The 19212-nt window shown below is 39.8% G+C and overlaps 1 protein-coding gene across 5 annotated transcripts in view; it reads right to left on the reverse strand.

Annotated features, from left to right (window-relative positions):
* Nucleotides 1-19212, reverse strand: part of slit2 (slit homolog 2 (Drosophila)) — a 98557-nt gene that overhangs the window by 30668 nt on the left and 48677 nt on the right. For all 5 annotated transcript variants that reach the window (XM_088418960.1, XM_088418959.1, XM_088418958.1 and 2 more), the window contains exons 5-9: nt 6923-6994; nt 6189-6260; nt 4882-4953; nt 4516-4679; nt 2915-3050 (exon numbers count right to left, since the gene is read on the reverse strand). In XM_088418960.1, the coding sequence (XP_088275086.1) occupies nt 2915-3050; nt 4516-4679; nt 4882-4953; nt 6189-6260; nt 6923-6994 (516 nt within the window). The remainder of the gene's footprint in view (nt 1-2914; nt 3051-4515; nt 4680-4881; nt 4954-6188; nt 6261-6922; nt 6995-19212) is intronic.

The raw sequence follows: 19212 nt of genomic DNA on the forward strand, positions 1-19212 counted from the left end.
CCGAGCATTGACGGATGATAATTTAACAAAGAAGTCATTTCGCTACGTTTTGTGATAAGTCTCTTTGAAGATTGCTGAAAAGTCAAGGGTGGAATTTTCAAAACATTGCACATCACTGTGATTAGAGCCACCATTTGCATGAAAACCAATGGACTGTGAACTATTTCTCTCCAGTGTGTTTGTTTTCCATTTGTACTTTTGTTCTCCCGCACATTGTTTGCTGGGAACTCACACCGTGGCAGCTATATTTTTGGTGAAAGAAATGTTTTTGATGAAATTCTGGTGCAGTACGGGGGGCTGTGATTGGATTTTGAGACGGAGCCAGGAAACAAGAGTTCATCCCCCAAGAGCAAGGAATCAGCTTATGTTTTCATCATCTCTGCACATACATCATCATTATTTGATTCACAGTCATTAATTTTGACCACCTAAACAATTTGTGGTGAAACGATGGCTCCAAAGCACCAGCGGTGTGTTTTAAGACACCAAATGTGTGTAGATAGTCAGAGCACTATACTATTAGTGGTTGCCTGTCATAACCCAAGTGTGTGTTCCTTTATTTTGTATTGTATTACAACAATAACTTCGTACTAGTACAAGACCTGTTTAAACAGTCTCAAGTCACTGGAGACATATCTGAGACCACATCATGTTCACATGATGCCAAAATAGGCTTTGGTGTTTCACAGCTGTTACAAGGCAAGGTTATTTATCTAATCAAATTTTGTCACAGCAGTGACGTCTCTGAAATCAACAGGGATGTAAAATCAGTTGAACCGAGTATGTGGTTTCCAATTCCCAGAGAAGTCACAGACAGGTCGCTTTTAGAGCTTTGTCGAGTCAGACCTAATCTGTGAGCATAAATCTCAAAGTAGATTCAGAACTTTAGAGTTTATAACATTAAAATGTCAAAGCAATTGTGGTGACATCTTTTATGGGTGTGAGTGAGATAGTAATGAGGCAAAAAAAAATGTTATTTATTTATTATGCAGTCACAGAAACCATTTTACAGTGAAATCTCTTGATGTTGAATGTTCCTGAGATTGAAAATCTAGAGGAGCGCAATCATTATTAGTAGAAGTATTTAATAGCATGAAAAAAAATTGCGTTTCAAGCCCTACCAATGAACCAATTAAAATTTCAACCTTCATAAAATATGTTCGTAGCTCTTCTGATGAAACATCCACTTCCAGCTACAATAGTACTTTTGTCATGGCATGTGTGGGTCTGTATCACTTTCACTAGCGCTGAGCAACTTTGAGGAGTGGGCCATTTGCTTATTCGTTACGGCAATGGCAATCGATTCAAACATCTACACACAGTTACTGCTGTCATGCCAAAAGATGCACAAACACCAAATAAAAGGAAAGCTTGGTCTGAAGAAATGTAGGCTACACAGACAGTCAAGGATCAACACTTAGCCTGACTTTCACTCGCAATGTGATTGCAAAGACGAGAGTAAATTTCTCACTGGCGCTGACCTGGTTCTGTTCCGGGTAGACCGGTGAGGAGCTATCGGTGCTCAATCAATGATAATGTTCATGTTAGCTATTAGATGTTTGCATGGTAGCAATAAAGTTGATTGTTCCCACAGTGACAGGACCAGCCATGTAATTCCAAATATGATATTGTTTAGTCACAATTAGATTAATTACATCCTCACTATGCATCCATCACACAGCCAATGGAAACAGAAAAGTAATTCAGTTTTAATGCAGGCACGCGGCTGTTCATGATGAAATGGGCTGTTCCTCAAGGGAAATCTGTCTTCTACAACTCTACCGCTTTTGTTCATATGGGGACACCGTAATTAAGAAAACCTGAATGTTTTTAAGTGTTGCTTTAACTCTTGTGGGGTATTTTGTCCAATCATTTCATCTTTACATCATAGGCATTTTCACATCAAATTCAAAGGAAAGTCAGAATAGTTCCAAGACCCTAAGTCCAATGACAGTTCCCCTTTAATATAATCGCCATGGAGTCCATAAATAAGATCTTAGCAGCCGATATATTTCTTTCGACATGCTATTACAGACAGTACCTATGTCAGGTATTCAAGCAGTGAGGAGAGTGAGTGATGATGAGAAAAATGTGACCGGCCTCGCTCCAAAGAGCCATCGCCTGGGATGTCATGGCTCCTGGAGTTTAACCGGAGAACCAAACAACTGAGCCTTCAGAGAGAAAGTTTGATGGACCCAAGGCTGAAGAAAGCAAGCCGGTTAACTGAAACCGATTCATTCCCTTTCAATTACTATTACATGAGTAAAAAATAGAAAACAAAATCAAACAATTGAAAATTGAGAGTAGAATTCTGAAAAGATTGAAGAGAAGAACTGCAATGAAGACTCATTTTAAATCCACGTGAATTGATGGACTAAATGAGATTCTTTTGAGCAACACAGCATTTAATTTGGCCCCCATAGCCCTTTCATTCCCCACTTCACTTCCATGTGTGCTCATTCCCATTCACACAAACTTCTTAATCACCCAATTCATTTCTTCAGAATCTGTAAAGTTCCATACATTCCATTTCTGTTCACAGCTAAGTCAGTCTCCCCTGTCGTTTTCAAAGTTGGGACTCAAGCGCTGCCTCTTTAATTCCAGCAGCCGCACTTCCAGATAAAGATATGATCTACCTCGTCCTTCAGATTGAGCTTTTAATTCTTTCTCTCGTCCTGTCATTACTGTCTTTAATCAGAGAAGAACTGCATGACCAGGATTTCTCATTTCACAGCTGTGTGGTTTTATTCCACTGCAGTGAGTGAGACAAGCTGTGAGCGAGAAGTGTGTACCACAGATGACACTATGGTATAGTGGTGAAACGGCAGAGAATTATCTCTATTACTGAGTATGGGTTTATGTGTGTCTAGTCTATGTGTCTGCTTGCATGCGTGCAAGGAGAAGAGTGTCTTACATCTCAGTAATAGTTTCAGGGAGGTTGGTGGGTATTTCTGTCAGACCCTTCCCTCTGCAGTCCACAATGTTGTTGCTGCAGGTGCACGACTCAGGGCACTGCAACACACTGCAGGACGAAGACGACGACTGGTAACCTAAAGGAGACACATGGTCAACGTTAGGTTCCGGGATCGCAAATAAAGGCCCGTTGTGGAAATTCTAAGAAACAGAATTCAATACGTAGAAAGAGAGAGAATGATGCTTGCGTTCTGTATCTGATGTGTTTGCTACAATCACAGGTGCAATGTGTGTGGTTAAAGCCCAAAAATGCATGGGAAGTTGAATACTTGCCTTGTTCCGGATCTTGAAAGGGATGGGCAATAGACAGTAAAGAAGAAATAATAAGACAAACAAATATTTTTGCAAAGCATGAAAGAGTCAACATAAAGAGCAATACGCAATCAATATATCATTACATTATCTCCAACCATCCATTTTCTATGGCTTCTTCATTAGGATTGTGGGTGAGTTTGAGACTTTTCCTTCATATTTTTTAAGAGTGGATTGGTAGATCAGTTGCCTGTTTATTGCGGGATTAATATAGAAATTTACATTCATACTCACACCAACGCATGATTTAGTCTTCGAGAATGAAAAGTGGGAGGAAGCTGGACTATCCGGGAAAAATATTCGCAAGCGCATTGTAAAACTTACAAACCCAACAGGGGAAGCAAGAAGCTGAGACTCGAACTGCAAAACTAAAAATTGTGAAACCCGTGAGCCACTTGTCCACCATGCTGCAGAGAGATTCTGAACAGTTTTTTTTGTTAGATTAATGAGGTCTATATGTGCCCTGGTTGTAACCCTCCTCTTGCCCAAAGTCAGCTTGGATAGATTCCAGCTCACCCACAACCCTGATAAGGACAAGCAATATAAAAAATGGATTGATTGGTGGCCTCTGGATATTCTCAGCTCATCTTTCCCACCCAATATTGGATTGAGCTACAGTAAATATTTATACCATTAGAGGTAGGAATTTTTGACTGTCTCAAGATTCAAATCATATTTTTGGGTCTATGGTTGGATTCGCAATTTTTTTTTTTTTTTATATTTGATTAAATATATGCCTCTAGAATCTGAATTGGAATCACTTATAATTAAAATTAAATGGCTGAGCTTCAATAATTGCATTGCAAAAATACATTGAAATTGTACCATTTGAATTGAAAATTTTCTAGGGTGAAATTGAAAGCCAATAAACCTGTCACTGGATGCAAAGTTATGAAACGTATTTGATACTGAAAATTAATACACTTTTAGTTCTTTTAAAGAAAATCCCGATCTCTGATTTTACAGTATATTCAAACTCGCTGTGACAGACAAGAATTGAATCAGCCTCACTCGCCTTTTCGGCCATGCAGAACCTTTGTTTTTGAGGATGTGACACGGGGGCTCTTTGGATAGTCAAATCACCTCATCAGCTCTTTCTTTAATTTGTGGTAGAATCCATCCAGTCAGGGATGCTTCGCTTCACGGCTCATTTAATCAACAATCAAATAACCAACCAAATTCTAAATATAATATGGATTATTATGCATTATCGCTCATTATCCAACTTACCTGTGCAGACAAACTCCTTCTTCTGCACTTCTGCAACATTATGCCCCCTCAAGTGTGGCGGGGCCATGCACTGTGTGTAAAGTCCCAGGCGGGGGCGCTGTCGCAGCCACTCTGACAGCCAGGCCACGTGGCAGTCACATTGCAGGTTGTTGGAGTGCAGGCGACTGGGGGTATGAGGTGGGGTTTGGGGGAAGTAAATGAGAAGAGAAGTGGCAAGATGAGGATTTGAGGATGCGCCAGTAAAAGGAAAGGCAGGTACGCGATGGAGGAGAGGTGAGATGAAGCAATCAATTGAACAAACAAGCGGGTGAGATGAGCACTCAACCTCGGAAATGCTCTGCCTGTGTACTCTGTGGTGTAACTTACAAGGTCCTCAGCTTGGGCATGTGGTTAAAACTGGCAACTGACAGTCGGCTGATGTTGTTGTTGTTGAGGGTGCTGAGTAGAGAGGACAGTCAGTCATTTCCCTTTCACCATCAGAAAATCCAGCCGCGTTACTTTGATGGGTCAGCAAATTCAACATTTTGCAGCTTTTAATAACATTACAATGTAAATTTCTCACCCTAAACCTTCCCAAAGCATTATTTTCATTCCCTTCAGCCATTTATGACAATTAATTCCTGCTCGTTTTGTGCTCGCAGCGCCAACCTGCCCATGCAGATGAAAAAGGCTTGCGAGAGCCCAATGACGTCAGAGCGCCGAGGAAGGCCCTCGTACATCCTCTGCTCCGCCCACAACATCCGAGCAACCGTGCCTATTTTTTTGTTTTGGTTTCGGAATTGCTGGGGGGGATACATTTAGGACCGAGTCGGCCGAGTAAACACCAGCATTTCATTTATTAGCTACAAAGTATCACTGTAGAAAATGTCGAAGTGGTGAGAATGTGGTTTAAGCTGTAAGAATTTTGTGAGCTTGTTCAGTCTTCTGTGAGGCTAAGCGGCTAAAGAAAATAAATGGAAGCTGAAACTCTTCTCCAGAAATGCATGGGGTTTGTTTTGGGGAGCACGCCGACAGACAACCCAGCAGTCGTTTGTGATCATCAGTTTTACTAGGTTAGCAGTTAATTATTCTCACTGTCATGAGACGTTGCTGTGGCATATGTCGAAGAATAAAATTACACTTCTTGCAGTAAATAATAATACTGCTATTTCACAGAAGAACATTCAGCGCCTTTATCGCCATTGATGTCCAAGATCCATTTTTCCTGGGATGACAGTGAATGAGTTAATTGAGCCCTCTGTGTGACAACACATGACTTTTTCAATTTTTGGACACGTCTTGCTATTTCAAGACAGATGTCAATCTAATCACAAAAATATTTGTTATAATAATAGTTCAACAATTCAGCTTGCACATTTGTCGCCTTAGACACGCTGTCTACCCTTGAAAAGATTTGTCAATTTTTCCCTCAGTTTGTACAATTAATCAGGATTATTTTCAAGGCATAATATTACCAACACCATTACAAGTACAGAATCACATAATTCAGTGAAAATCGTCTACTTTCAGATTGAAATAACTGTAATAGCAGAACATCATTATAATATACAGACCTGATCATTTGAGTGTCACCTTTAAGGATATTCATAATAAAGGTCAACAAGGATATGAATGATAATCCAATTATAGCCACTGTTGGCCAGGACAACTAGACCAAATAAACTGTTACTCACAGAACTTCCAGGTCTCGTAACGCTCTGAAGGCTCCATCTTCAATACAGCTGATGTGGTTGTAGTCCAGCTGACTGCACACGTGCGCACACAAAAAGACAAGTTGTGTTCTGTGAAATGCTAAGATATGCCTTACAGAGGGACTACGTTCAGGTGAAAGTCAAGCCAAGTGTAAATGCAGTTTCTTTTGTCTCCAGATCTCTTTGTTCTTTGTGGACCTAAATCCTCCTGTACACCCTCTTTCTTCAACTACATGATGCTTCATTTGTATGCATTACCTTTTCCTCGCCCTCTCTCTTTACGTACACACAGATAGACAAGTTCCTGTCAATTATACGTAATTGCACAGTATTTCAAACAAATTATGTGATGTTGAACAATCCATATATACAAAAAGACCAGCAAAATCACCAACAATTATCTTTCATCATCATAACTCTGATGGAGGCAAAACAGACAGACCAACTATTGAAATAGCGGTTACGTCAACAGCTTGTACACACACGCACACAAAACCACGCATGCACGCACACACACGTACACGAGGTTGTTAATGATCAGTCAATACTGCGAGCAGGAGGCATATGACATTTAAGGCAATTAAATATTAATGCACAGACACATTAGTAAACATGGGGGTAACACACACACAACACACACACACACACACACACACACACGCCCACACACAAACACAATGAGTCTCGAAACCTTTTGCCAAGTGGCGGCAACTTACAGATTCTTTATTTCCACAGCTCCCCTGAAGGCTTTCCTGGGCACCCCTTGAATCTGGTTCTCGCTGAGATCACTGGACAGAGTGAAAGGGCAGGCAGAGAGATGGAGCGGCGGAGACAAGACAGAGGGCAGAGGGTTATTAAAGCTCAGCCATCGCAGAGACTCTTGTTTATTGCAGTACCTCTGGCAAATGCAGCAGGAAGGCTGCAAAGCATACAAAGCACTCCTCCCCAACAACGCAGGAGGGGCCGTCAGTGTAAGTATACTGCATTTGTAAAGACAAATAAATGCTATTTGGCTGGAAAAAGCAAACCTGAGTCAAACTACAGGAATAGTTCAGACATCCTTTAGGGGGCACTAGTAACCTCCAAGTCTCTGAAAGTGTCCTGCGCTGCCCTCAGACTGACTGACGTGAGAACGAAGGCGTGGAGTACCAGTCAAAAGAAAGCGTTTTTCATTTAGATTCAAGTGGCCAAAAACACATTAAGAAATTCAATCTATGAAATTGATTCTGGACAACTGTGATGTGAAAGTTACCCCAATTCATAAAACATCATCCACATCACTGACAAAATATTAAAAGGTTATCCGGGCTAAATGGTTATCCGTAAATGAAACAGATCTGTGATGACAAAAACATGACAAAAACCAAGGAGAAATCTATTGTAATTGATCAAAAACAGTAAAACCTCGAGATACGCTCGCTTCTGTACGTTTTTTTTTTTTAATCGCGAAAATTACTTAGCATGTAAACGAATACAAAACGAAATAAACCAGAACAAAACTTGCAATTTCAAAATTCCCATTTTAATTAAATGCAACATGAGATTCTGCTGCTCATTAATATGGCTGCTCAGACATTATTGCACTTTTCGGGAACATATACAAGAGCTTAGTCGGACAACTTGAATAGGAGAGTTTTCTTTTTCTGCTGTTTGTTTTTAACAACTTCCTCTCCTGCCATGCATGCACCTCCTCCACTGTCTTTCTCTCTCTCTCTCTCTCTCTCGCTCTTCAGTCACACTATATACGCAACACAATTGTAAGAATTAATGTCGTGTTTTTGAAGCGCTTGGAATGATTTACATGTAAAACACGATTCATAATATGACAAAAATCATGATACAAAAGCCTCTCTGGAGCGGATTGCCGTAAAAAACTAAATATTATGAAAATAAGGCGTTTCAAAACCGATACGAGATATCTTGAAAAATGAATGTTGGATTGCAATATGCGTATTGCGTCACTACAATGCGTACTGCAATACAGTATATGGATGTATTGCTAATATTGGCCAGCCCTATATAATATAATATAATATAATATAATATAATATAATATATATATATATATATATATATATATATATATATATATATATATATATATATATATATATATATATATATATATATATATATATATATATATATATATACATACTATGCAGGTTAATTACCATCTAGTGGCCCATTTAGTTGTTCTGCCTGTCACTATATGAAGGCATAGTTAGTTGGGGAAAAACACATGTGTAGTACTAGATAAATAACAGTCAGACCAATTAAGTTAAATTGTATTGTTTGCTGCGGCACCCTGATGATCCTGCACAGCATTGTCTAGTTGGGAATTGCTGCAACAGATTATGAGTGTACCTAATGATGTGACCTGTTTATGTTAATTCACACACACACACACACACACACACATGAACAGACATCTGCTAAACATTAAGTTTGCATCAAACACTTGCAACTTAAATCAGTATAGGGGACACTGACATACACACAAACGTAGTCAGTGCCAATTAGTGTGCTATAATCGTCAATAAATGAGGTGTTAATCATATCATCGTAGGCACAGGGACGTGCAGATAAAAATAAAGCCAAGGAAATGAGATTGTGTATCTGAGGAAGGCTGCAGCTGCTTGGCAATGTAAAGAACACACCGCAGTGGCATTTATTCGCAGGAGGAGAGAAACTAGATGCTCAACGGAAAAAGGCCGGAGAAGCGGGTCCCCTTGTGCTGGAGTCATCAGCCATCAGGCTAATCCAGGCCACGTTCCAGACAGACTATTTGACCTTTCACCATTGACCCTCACCCAGCATCACCCCCAGCTCTTGACCCCTGTTGCTGCTCCGTGACCTCAGGTGCGCTAATCGGCTAACAGTTAATGCCCGGTGACATTCCTTACATTTTTGAGTCTACAATCTTACAATTAGGCATTCGGGTATCGTCCATCTTGTGCACCTGCTGCTGCTACTACAGATACATTACACATGAGTTCATGAAGCGTGAACAGAAACGTTATGAACCTAAAGTAGGACTCAGAAGTCTTAAGAGGTAACATGGGTCCACTTATACTCAATAGCATGAACTGAAAAGTAAATGCACCATTAGATTAAGAGTTTTGATTGACAAATGAGACAGCATGGACAAAGTATAACCTTTGCAGAAAACAGTGGCCCTATTCAACAATCTTCAAAGTACAAGGAAATAAGGAACAATTTGAGCATGTTAATGATCTCTTACAATTTATCAGTGATTAACAAGATAAGAAACAGGTCAACAGCAACTTGCAACTGACATTTTTTTTTTTTTTTTTTTACGTCTCTGCCAGTGGTTCCACTTTCAAATGTTCGATAAATTATTTGGGAGTTCCAAAATTGGTGAACTATGGCTGGAACATTGTTCTTCTACTAAGCAAGAGTTCTTGGACCTTGGGATAATGCACTTCAGCACCATTGAAGCAAGTATTCAGCTTTTGATGGGGGCTTGTTGAACAAATAAATATTCAAAACTCTTTTAGATTTTTTGATGCTTAAATCTTTTCAGACGCACGTAGTGAACGTATTCACAGCACGACATCTTGTTTATCCATTTTGTTTTATGCCGTGTTTTAAAACAGAGTGAATGCATGTTTCCTCAAAAGTCAACATAAAACACAGTTAGGCCAACATGAAATGAAATTTTTTAAAATGTTATTTTTTTATATTTGTTTTTTTACAAAAAAAAAAAAAGCAAAACGCTCAGTGTCACAATTGTTATTGTTTTATGGAATTCTAAGGAAAACTTTGGAATGGCGCTATAACAATATACACATCCTCCGATTAGACTTCATAAGGTAATGTGAAAATTAGGCTTTTGACTTTTGTTGCTTTTTGCATATGCTATACAAACACACACGCACCTTGCTTGTAGACACACACAAGCATACAGCGTGTCTGATAGAACCAAACACAGTATATCCTGCAGTTTTTACAGGACCAGAGGAGCTTTAAAAGCAGCCATGCTCTTAACCGCAGCTACGCTAAAACCAAATAAACAGTCTGTTCTTGGCAAGTATTTGTTTGCATCTACATCGTTGGGTAGAAAAATGTGACTTAAGTGTCTGATGGAGACTATATAGGTCTGTGTGAAAAGGTGCGGGCGAGCTTCACTACCACTTGTGGCATTTATACACTTGCCGTGTTTTCCTCAGTAAGACCGCCTCAATCACTCTCAATTAGCATTACGCAGCAAGATGGAAAGGCGTGCGCATATTTGATAGCTTTTGAATGGAAGACGGATGGACGGAAGGATGGATGGATGGATGGATGGATGGATGGATGGATGGATGGATGGATGGATGGATAGATAGATAGATAGATAGATAGATAGATAGATAGATAGATAGATAGATAGATAGATAGATAGATAGATAGATAGATAGATAGATGGATAGATTGTGGAAATAAATACAGAATTGTGTGTTCTCTATTTACATTGTACGATGAGATAATTGGAAATACAGTCTGTACATTTTTTTTAACAACCTGAAGAGTAATACTCAAATACACACACACGCATGTGCACACACCCTTACACTTACACTAACAGCCATGCAGTAGTTGGAGCAAACGCACGTGATTGACATTTGGAGGATATGTGCGGTTTTAAAGTCTTGTCAGTATTCTGGGGGAATAAAAACCCAGTTTTGCCCCAGTTAGGAAATTGACTTCTTAGGGTCTTGGGTGGATTTCACTCCACAGTTTGCCTCCAAGGAATCTCATTCAATTTCATCTCCTTTTAAGACATTTTTGGGTGAATGTCAAAAGCACAACTTTCCCTCACTCGCAATTGGCGGCTTCTCTTACATTTACCTCACCCGCCTCCACATTCCCCTTTCTTTCACCCCGGTTTTTCTTTACCTAATTTGGCCGTTTTTTTAGACTTCCCCAAGGTTTAACCCTTAACCTCTGCCCCCCCATGCGCCTAAAGTGGGAGGTTACCTTCATTAAAAGGGGCTCCAACTGAGCCCAGTGTGTGTGTGAGTGGGTTTTTGTTTGATCAAACCGGAGGTATGAAAGCCACACAGGAAATGTATCACGCTGCCAAGCTAGGAACCCCCTCGGAACGTGGAAGTGCACACACACACGCACACACCCCACACAGACAAGATGCAAGAGAACAAACACTGCCACACACTTTCTCCATCACTTTGAAAACCACACACTGTACTCGGTTAGTCTTAGCCTTTATAAAATGGACAGCAAAAAGAAAATGTGAGCTTGATGAATGTAGAAGTAGAAAAAAAAATGTGGAGCTTTTCCCTATCTCCTTAGAGAAAACGTATGGTTTATTTGGTTGTTTTTGCATTTTCTGTCTAGACAGCAGGTGGTCATTTGAACCAACTTCAGTTTTTGTAATGACTGCAGATTACTGTAATGCATTACTTTTTGCTGTAACACAGTAGTGTAATTTAATACATAGATAAATTGTAATATTTCACTCAGTACAAATGAGAATAACGCAACGCATCGCAATGCATTTTTAGCTTGAAAGTGCCATTTTTTTCCCCCAAAATTTGTCAAAAACACTGCAAGATCGGAGGAGAAAAATCCGGGGAAAAATGTTTACGTACTGCTGTTAGTATCTACTACAGCAGAGATGAATGTGGCAGGTTGAATATAAACAATACATAAACAAGATGGACATAAGCCCATTACTTTCAGTTCGTCAGACAACTTTGTGAAATAGGACCATAATTTGACCATTTAGAGCGGTGCCATATTACTGTGAAGTTAGCGAAAAAGAAAACACCCTCATTGAAGGATGCCACTTTGACCCCAAGAAGGTTAGGAGATTCCCTCTCGCAACTACCAATAATGACAAAGTAAGCTAACGCAAATTTTCACTAAACAATTGCTATTGATAATAGTTTATAAACGATGATGTAGCTTGCTAATGTTAGCCCCACTGAAACCATCTATTTTTTGAAACATATGTCCCTAACCAAGCCGACTGAACTTGAATTTGAATATTAACAGTGAAATTGTGAAATGCACTGTTTCTGCCTACAGCATAAACAATGCATCATTATGCTGTGAAGCTAAGTAGTAAAGGGATTAAAATACAAAAAAAATTTTGTATCTTGTCTTTCAAGGTTTATAATACAATATAGATTAAATGATTTATACTGGATTTAGGCTGAAGCCAACCATTCACTGGATGTGTAATGAGCGTAATGAATGATGTTTAGAATGGCAAATCCACATTTGCTGTTATGGTGGTGAGAGTAATATAAAAGTAATGCAATGGTAGTGTCATGCATTACATTTCAAGTACAATAACATTGTAATCTAACTAATTACTTTGAAATGACATTAATAAGTAATAAATAATGCATGACAGTTTTGAAGTAACTTGCCCAACATGCTAATATAAACACTGACTCAGAGGGTGTTTATGAACTTTTGACTGGTTCTGTTGATTCAAAATATTTTTCATGATTCATTTTCAGACTTGAGTCTAGAAGAGGTACCTTTTTATTTCTAAATAATGGAGTCTAATCGGTACTTGTTTTGGAGCTTTATGAAATGACGTTGACTTCATTTTTCTTCAAGCATATTTTTCTCTTCTTTGGTGGCGTGTAGAGTGTATGTGTGCGTGTGTGTGTGTGTGTGTGTGTGTGTGTGTCCGAGTCAGGTCTCTGGTGTGAGGAGCTTAGTGCTGCTTTTCTAAAGAGTCTTTTGAGAGTGAGAAGGGCTTTTGACGCCCTGCGTGCCTTAGAAGAGACCTGGTTATGAAAGAGCGCCACTCAATTCTCACACATGCACCCCGCCTCAACGGACACAACTCCCGCACACACACAGACCCTCATGCTCACTGTTTTACAGTTTCTGAAAATCTTTTGTCTGCGACCTCTCTGTCTGTCACGAGCTTCTTCCCATGAGGGGCAAACGAGAATTCCTGTGTGTGGCAGGGTTCGGGTCGAAGTTGGCAGCGCAGTATACTAATCATCTTGTTCAAATCCCTTTGGCAGACCTTAATCCTATTAAGTATAAGAATGTGTGAATGGGCAAAGAGCAGAGCTGCAGAGTAAAAAAAGTAAAAGACTACGATGAAAATAAGAGGACGGAGGAGTTGGGACAGAGGGGTTTGGGCACATCAGGCAAGACCATGTCTGTATGTGTGATCTTCGGCTAATTCAGGGGAAAAATGCTATGCAATGGACCTCCAAAAATCCTACTAGTGTGAGTGTGAGGGGAAAAAGGAGAGGTGAGGGAAGAAAGGCCAAAAAGGACACAAAGTCAAAGTTGTCTTAGAGTTGAGGACATTCCTCACACTCATGAATTAAATACCATAACCAATTTAATAACCATATCATTAGGGATGTATCTTGAAAAGAGGTTGGATGCAAAAAAAAACAAAACTTTTGTCTGTATGAGGTCAACAATTTATCATCCAAAAACACACACACAGACACACACACACACGGTATTCTTTCAAACTAATATTGACTTGTAGGTTGAATGATAGATGTGCCCTTGCAATGTCATTGTCTGCATCTCTAATTTGCCATCATCTTTTGCATTAATACCTTAAATGCCAGGTATGACGGTTGCTATGGTCACCGCACCAAGACTGGACACCTTGTGGGGTGTCTCTATAGCCGGTGACCAGCCTGGCGACCCACCCTCCCTCAGAGAAGAGTGTGTGTTTTCCTGCTGCATTGCGACATGTTCTTGTAGCTCTTTAACCCCTTTATCTGGCAACAAACAGTTTGTTGTGACTCAATAGGTGTGACAAAGAGACCCTGCACATCTCACTGAGATGCAGTGGAACCAATCATTCATTCAGCCATTTTCTGTACGACCTTTCAGGGTCACAGGAAAGCTAGACTTGAACCTCGATAATCCAAAAAAGGAAAGTAGAAATAGTTACAAAATCATTAGAAAAATACATTTTATTCATTTTTGAATAGTAAACCAATCCAAACGCATGTGAAACAATATTACTTCATTTAACATTTAGAAAAAAAAATGTTTACATCAGAGCTGCTCTGGGAGGAAAAGATTGTCAAGTCGACTTATCCCTATACCATGCTTCCGCAAGGAACTTCAAAATAAGAGCATGCCCGGCCATTTGCCTATACACTACATGTTATGGTACAGTTTATTTTGTTTATTTTGACTGGCCTTCTCATAATTTTTGGATGATTGACAGGCAACACTTTCCCCCCATTTTTCGTTGCATTTCTGGCTGACGCCTATTAGATACTGCCTGGTAAATGTGTCTATGTGCAATTTTGCTCTTTGTTTAGCAATTCCACTCCAAAAGAGCTATTAATTGGCTTTTAGTGTATTATATTGGTGCTAACCTTTATTGGCCACCCGCCATTGACTATTGGCGGGTGGTTGGCTGCTGGAAAAGTAGGTCTAAGGGCAAAAATGTTTGGGCACCCCCTGAGCATGTCTGCCTCGCATTTCTTTTCTTTTCACATTTCTGGAATTTGTTTGTTTGCAGTGGTTTTCTCTCGGGATAAAAAAAAATTATCAACCAAAAAAAAATCCTCCAACAAAAAATATCTTTCGGGGTGAGTTACTGACTGTTTTATGGTGTGTCTGCAGCTCACTAGTTTGGCGGTGAAAGAAAAAAAAAACTGCTCTGAACGTGAGTAGTCTGAGGTTCATTACATACATTTTTTTTCAATCCAGAGACACATTAACCAGCGGTCTGAGAGCATGACATCATTCCAAATGTTTACACATATAATTATAGATGAGCGGGGAATACATCTGTCATTGATACACAAGAGAAACGGATGGATGTGCAGTAATTATAGATTTGAGAATAAACGGTCATCAGACAAACTTTTAATCATGATACTCCGACTCGGGCTTGGCACACGGAACCACACACACACTTCATGCTTGTCTCTGAGCAGGCACCTGGCATAATCAGCATCATACTGAAACATGTCTTCTGTTTTTGATATGGCGACCAATCCTGGTTGCAGAGTGTCTTTCTCTATTGTCAGCTGGGATCGGCTCAACAAAGAGAATCAGTGTATTGTACAGTGCACGTATTTGATGAAGTGTCTCTTAGAAAAAGCAACTGGGAGTGTTGGTGCTCACTGTCTTGTATAAGAAGGGATTTATGAGACTATAAAGATTTCTGTGACATTTTTATGGTGTGGAAACTATGGAAACTATGCCCCATGCAAACATTTTAGGAATGGCACTTTTTTTTGTGGAATTTGACATAAAAATGAAACACTTGCACAGCGGATAACTTGGAGGTTTTGGCCTGTGGAAAATAAAATGAACAGAAACAAAGACACAGAGGTTTTCTTTGTAGATACACATAGTCAAGCAGAACTAAGGATAGAGAAAATAATCAATTAATCAAGTTATCATTAAGGCTGTGAGATACCTGATATTTGGGTATAAATTGATACCATGTACGGTAAATGAGTTAAATATAAATCACATTTGGCACCTTGGCGACTTAATTTCTTATTAAATATAAGCTTTGTTGGTACAGACGGTTCTATTCAGCAATTGAAACATCTCTTTGACTTGAAGCACTGCCTCTCACATTGCGCCCCCTTCAAGATGTCTTTGGAACGCCAGATAACCACGACAAACAAAGCAATAAAAAACTGTTGTGGCGATCATTAATTGATCAAAGGCGGAGTGAATGAAAAAGCCAAAAACATGCATTACTGACATCAAATCAGTCCTCACAGGAAACCACTACTCATAACAGCAGTTCTGCGGGTGATTTATGTACTACAACATTGACTGCTGGCTGTGCGCTCCTAACACAAAATTTCATCACTTGGACATTTTCTAGCGTAAAACGTTGTAACAAATAAATGAAACTGCGTTCCTGCCCACCCCTACGAGTCCCACCCCAAAAGAACGAGATCTCGGATACAAGTGTCCTAAAAGAGCTTCCTCCGCAGCGTGTCCAGGCTCTCCATTAGAGAATGGATGAGAAGCTCGGTCACCCGGGAGGGACTTGGTGTCAGGCCGCGGCTCCCCCATGTTGAGAAGAGCCAGTTGAGATTTGGGCATCTGGTTAGGAAATTTGGTTTAAATATTTAATAATTTTAGAGAATTATTTCAGAGCCCTACTCATCATCATCATTCAGAATCTACCACTTGTATGTACAATACTGCAATTGATGATGACGGAGGCTAAATGGAACTCAAGGTATTGTTTGGATTTAGATCGTGCAAATGTACCGAATGAAAAGTTTACAAAGGTGACAAGTGTTCATGTTACTTTCCTTTTTTCCCATTCTTCCTTCCATCACTACTTCATCTCATCTTCAAATCTCCCAACCCTGCACCACCCGACCATGGCCTGCTCCCAGCGTAATGAGTTTAATCCATCAGCCAGACAGTATTCATCGTATTCCGATAACAGCGCTCACTCATTGCTCGCTGCCGTCTCTGGCTTTATGAGTCGATAGCGCTAAATCTAACATCTACACGTTGACTATGACAGCATGCCTGTCTGTGTGTGTGCGCGCGTGTGAATTTAAAGATCCAGCTCAGCACTAAACGCAAATGCGCTGCGGCCACGGCCCGGTCGAGTGTCCAAAACACACATGCAGCGTAGACACAGAGCGATGCACCACAGCTAAAAGAGCCACGACTGGATGTCCTGCCAGACCACTTGGTGGCCACATGACATCATATCCTTTTCCTGTTTGCCTTTGACATAGTCTACACCAAAAGGACTAGATAAATAGTTTGTGACAGCACGCAGATGCGGGGCTTACCATTTGTGTGTTAGTCTAAGTGTGTACGTGTGTTTTTCACCCGCATCTTAGACTTGATCTGTCACAAACTCCGTGACCCAATAAACTGAAGCAACCTCCTTCCAACTTGCCTGCATCAGTCCCATTTTACGCGGAAAAGAAAACGCTACTGTCTTACTGCTTTTAAAGTATTCTTGTGGTATCAAAAATGTATTTGGCTGTCTGGTTTTCTTCCCGCGCGATCTATCAATCACAAAAGCACCGTCCTGCCAATCACTCACTCGCGGATCCCTCACCCCTGTCAGCCATCAGTCTATCCCTCATCCGGCTTCCAGCTCAGGCGCACCACCAAAAGAACGAAGATGAAAGTCGAAGCAGAGGAAATTTGGACACGGTGAGTGTGAGTGAAGATGCTCGGCCACATCTTAATACCATACATGCATCTTGTATCACTGAATCACATAATTAACATCAACATTTACATAATCTCTATGTGCTGTAATCTTCTGACAAACCTAAATCCTAAATCACTTCACAAATATGAAATAAGATCTCTTACTTCCCTTGAGTGTTCTCTGTGTGATTGACAGCTGAGCTCTGGAAGAGAGCCTTTGTGGTTTAAGAGAATTTGTCAGGAATGAAGGGCAAAGTAGCATATTAGTGGCACAACCGCAGTGTGCGTAAGTGTGTGTGTGTGTCTGTGTGTAAGACCTGTCATGCTTTGTAAAAAAAAACAACCTTAAAAACTAGGAATAATTACACAAGAGTAAATGCGCACACATTAAGTACGTCACGAGCCTTGGTGATGCAAACAGTCCAAACTGTCTATTTGCAGCACTTGAAATTCACATTTTCCAACCAGAGAAACTCAATTTAATTCTTACTTGTTTGGAGTTATAATGTTAACCTATTTTTTAGACATGTAGTAATGTACCCCACAATAGTTGGACTTAATGGTCCTCCCAAAAAGTGTTGCATGCCCAAAAACAACAAAAGTGGAAAGTATTGTATTGCTGTTCATAACGGAGCATTTGCTTTGTCTACTTTTACTATTGTAAATTGCTTCAAAGTTGCACTTCTTTTTCCTACTTAAGTAGTGCTTCAATCTACAACGTCAGTTTAATATTCAGTTAGAATACCAGTACTGTACAGTTCAAAATTTTGGCAAAACTCCATCTTTTATTTTTTAATTGTTTTATTCTTTTAAAAACATCCTTAATTGTAGATTGTAGCCATGAACATTAGTAAATATCGGAATAATCATATTGTAAACAAAAAAAGTTAAAGGAGAATATGTTTTTATGATTTATTGTTTTAATACCTTGGCACATCGTGGCATCTTCAAAGTGAGCTTTATGATTTGGATGTGGCTGTATGACAGAAAAGACTTTCATCTCACAGCTGGACATTATCTTGTGTTAATAGCCAGAATCTTATTGTATATTACATATATTACATGTAAATTAAGGGCCTTTCAGGCCTTAACATTATCGAATGGGCTTACTTTTTTATTTTTTAAAAAAAGCTTTGCATACATTTGTAAAGTACTGTACAAAATTACTGCAATTGGCTGGCAACCAGTTCAGGGTGCCTACTGCCCGAAATCAGCTGGGATAGGCACCTGCAAGCCTGCGACCCTTGTCAGGATAAGCGGCTCTAGAAAATGGATGGATGGCTATGTAAAATTATTTCCAACAGTTTTTTGTCTTCAGTTAACAAAGTTGGCCTAAATTTGCATGTTGTTATTCTTTCTTTCTTTATTTATTCATTTACTGCATTTCAGACACCGGTTAGCATCCACACAACTGACACAACACAATAGCTTTGTAATTCTTTTTAGGAATTGGAACCAATCAGTTTAAGTTCATTGACATGAAAGTGAGCGCTAATTAATGCCCATCTCAGTGTGGCGGGCACAAGCTCTGGGTGGACTCCACCTTTTTATTGTGGCTGCTGAGCATACTTTCAACTGGGGGGGCTGCTGCTGCTGCTGCAGATACACATACATTTAGGTCACGGGTGAGTTTTAATGGTATTGACTTTGGGCAAAAGGCGGAGTATAGCCTGCACTGGTCAAATGGCAAGGCATTTTTGGAATTGTTCTCCTTTTGGAATGTATTTCTCTGAAAATATTATTTGAGGTGTATTTTCAGGAATAAAATTGAGGAGTGGGTTATTGCCCTTCCAGTCTGTTTATCCAAAGCATGCGATTCCATTAGTCTGGCTGGAAAGACGGCCCTGATAAGCGTATGACTTTT

This window comes from Hippichthys cyanospilos, chromosome 7 (genome assembly GCF_059441005.1).
Source record: "Hippichthys cyanospilos isolate Australia breed blue-spotted pipefish chromosome 7, RoL_Hcya_1.0, whole genome shotgun sequence".
Classification (NCBI taxonomy): Eukaryota; Metazoa; Chordata; class Actinopteri; order Syngnathiformes; family Syngnathidae; genus Hippichthys; species Hippichthys cyanospilos.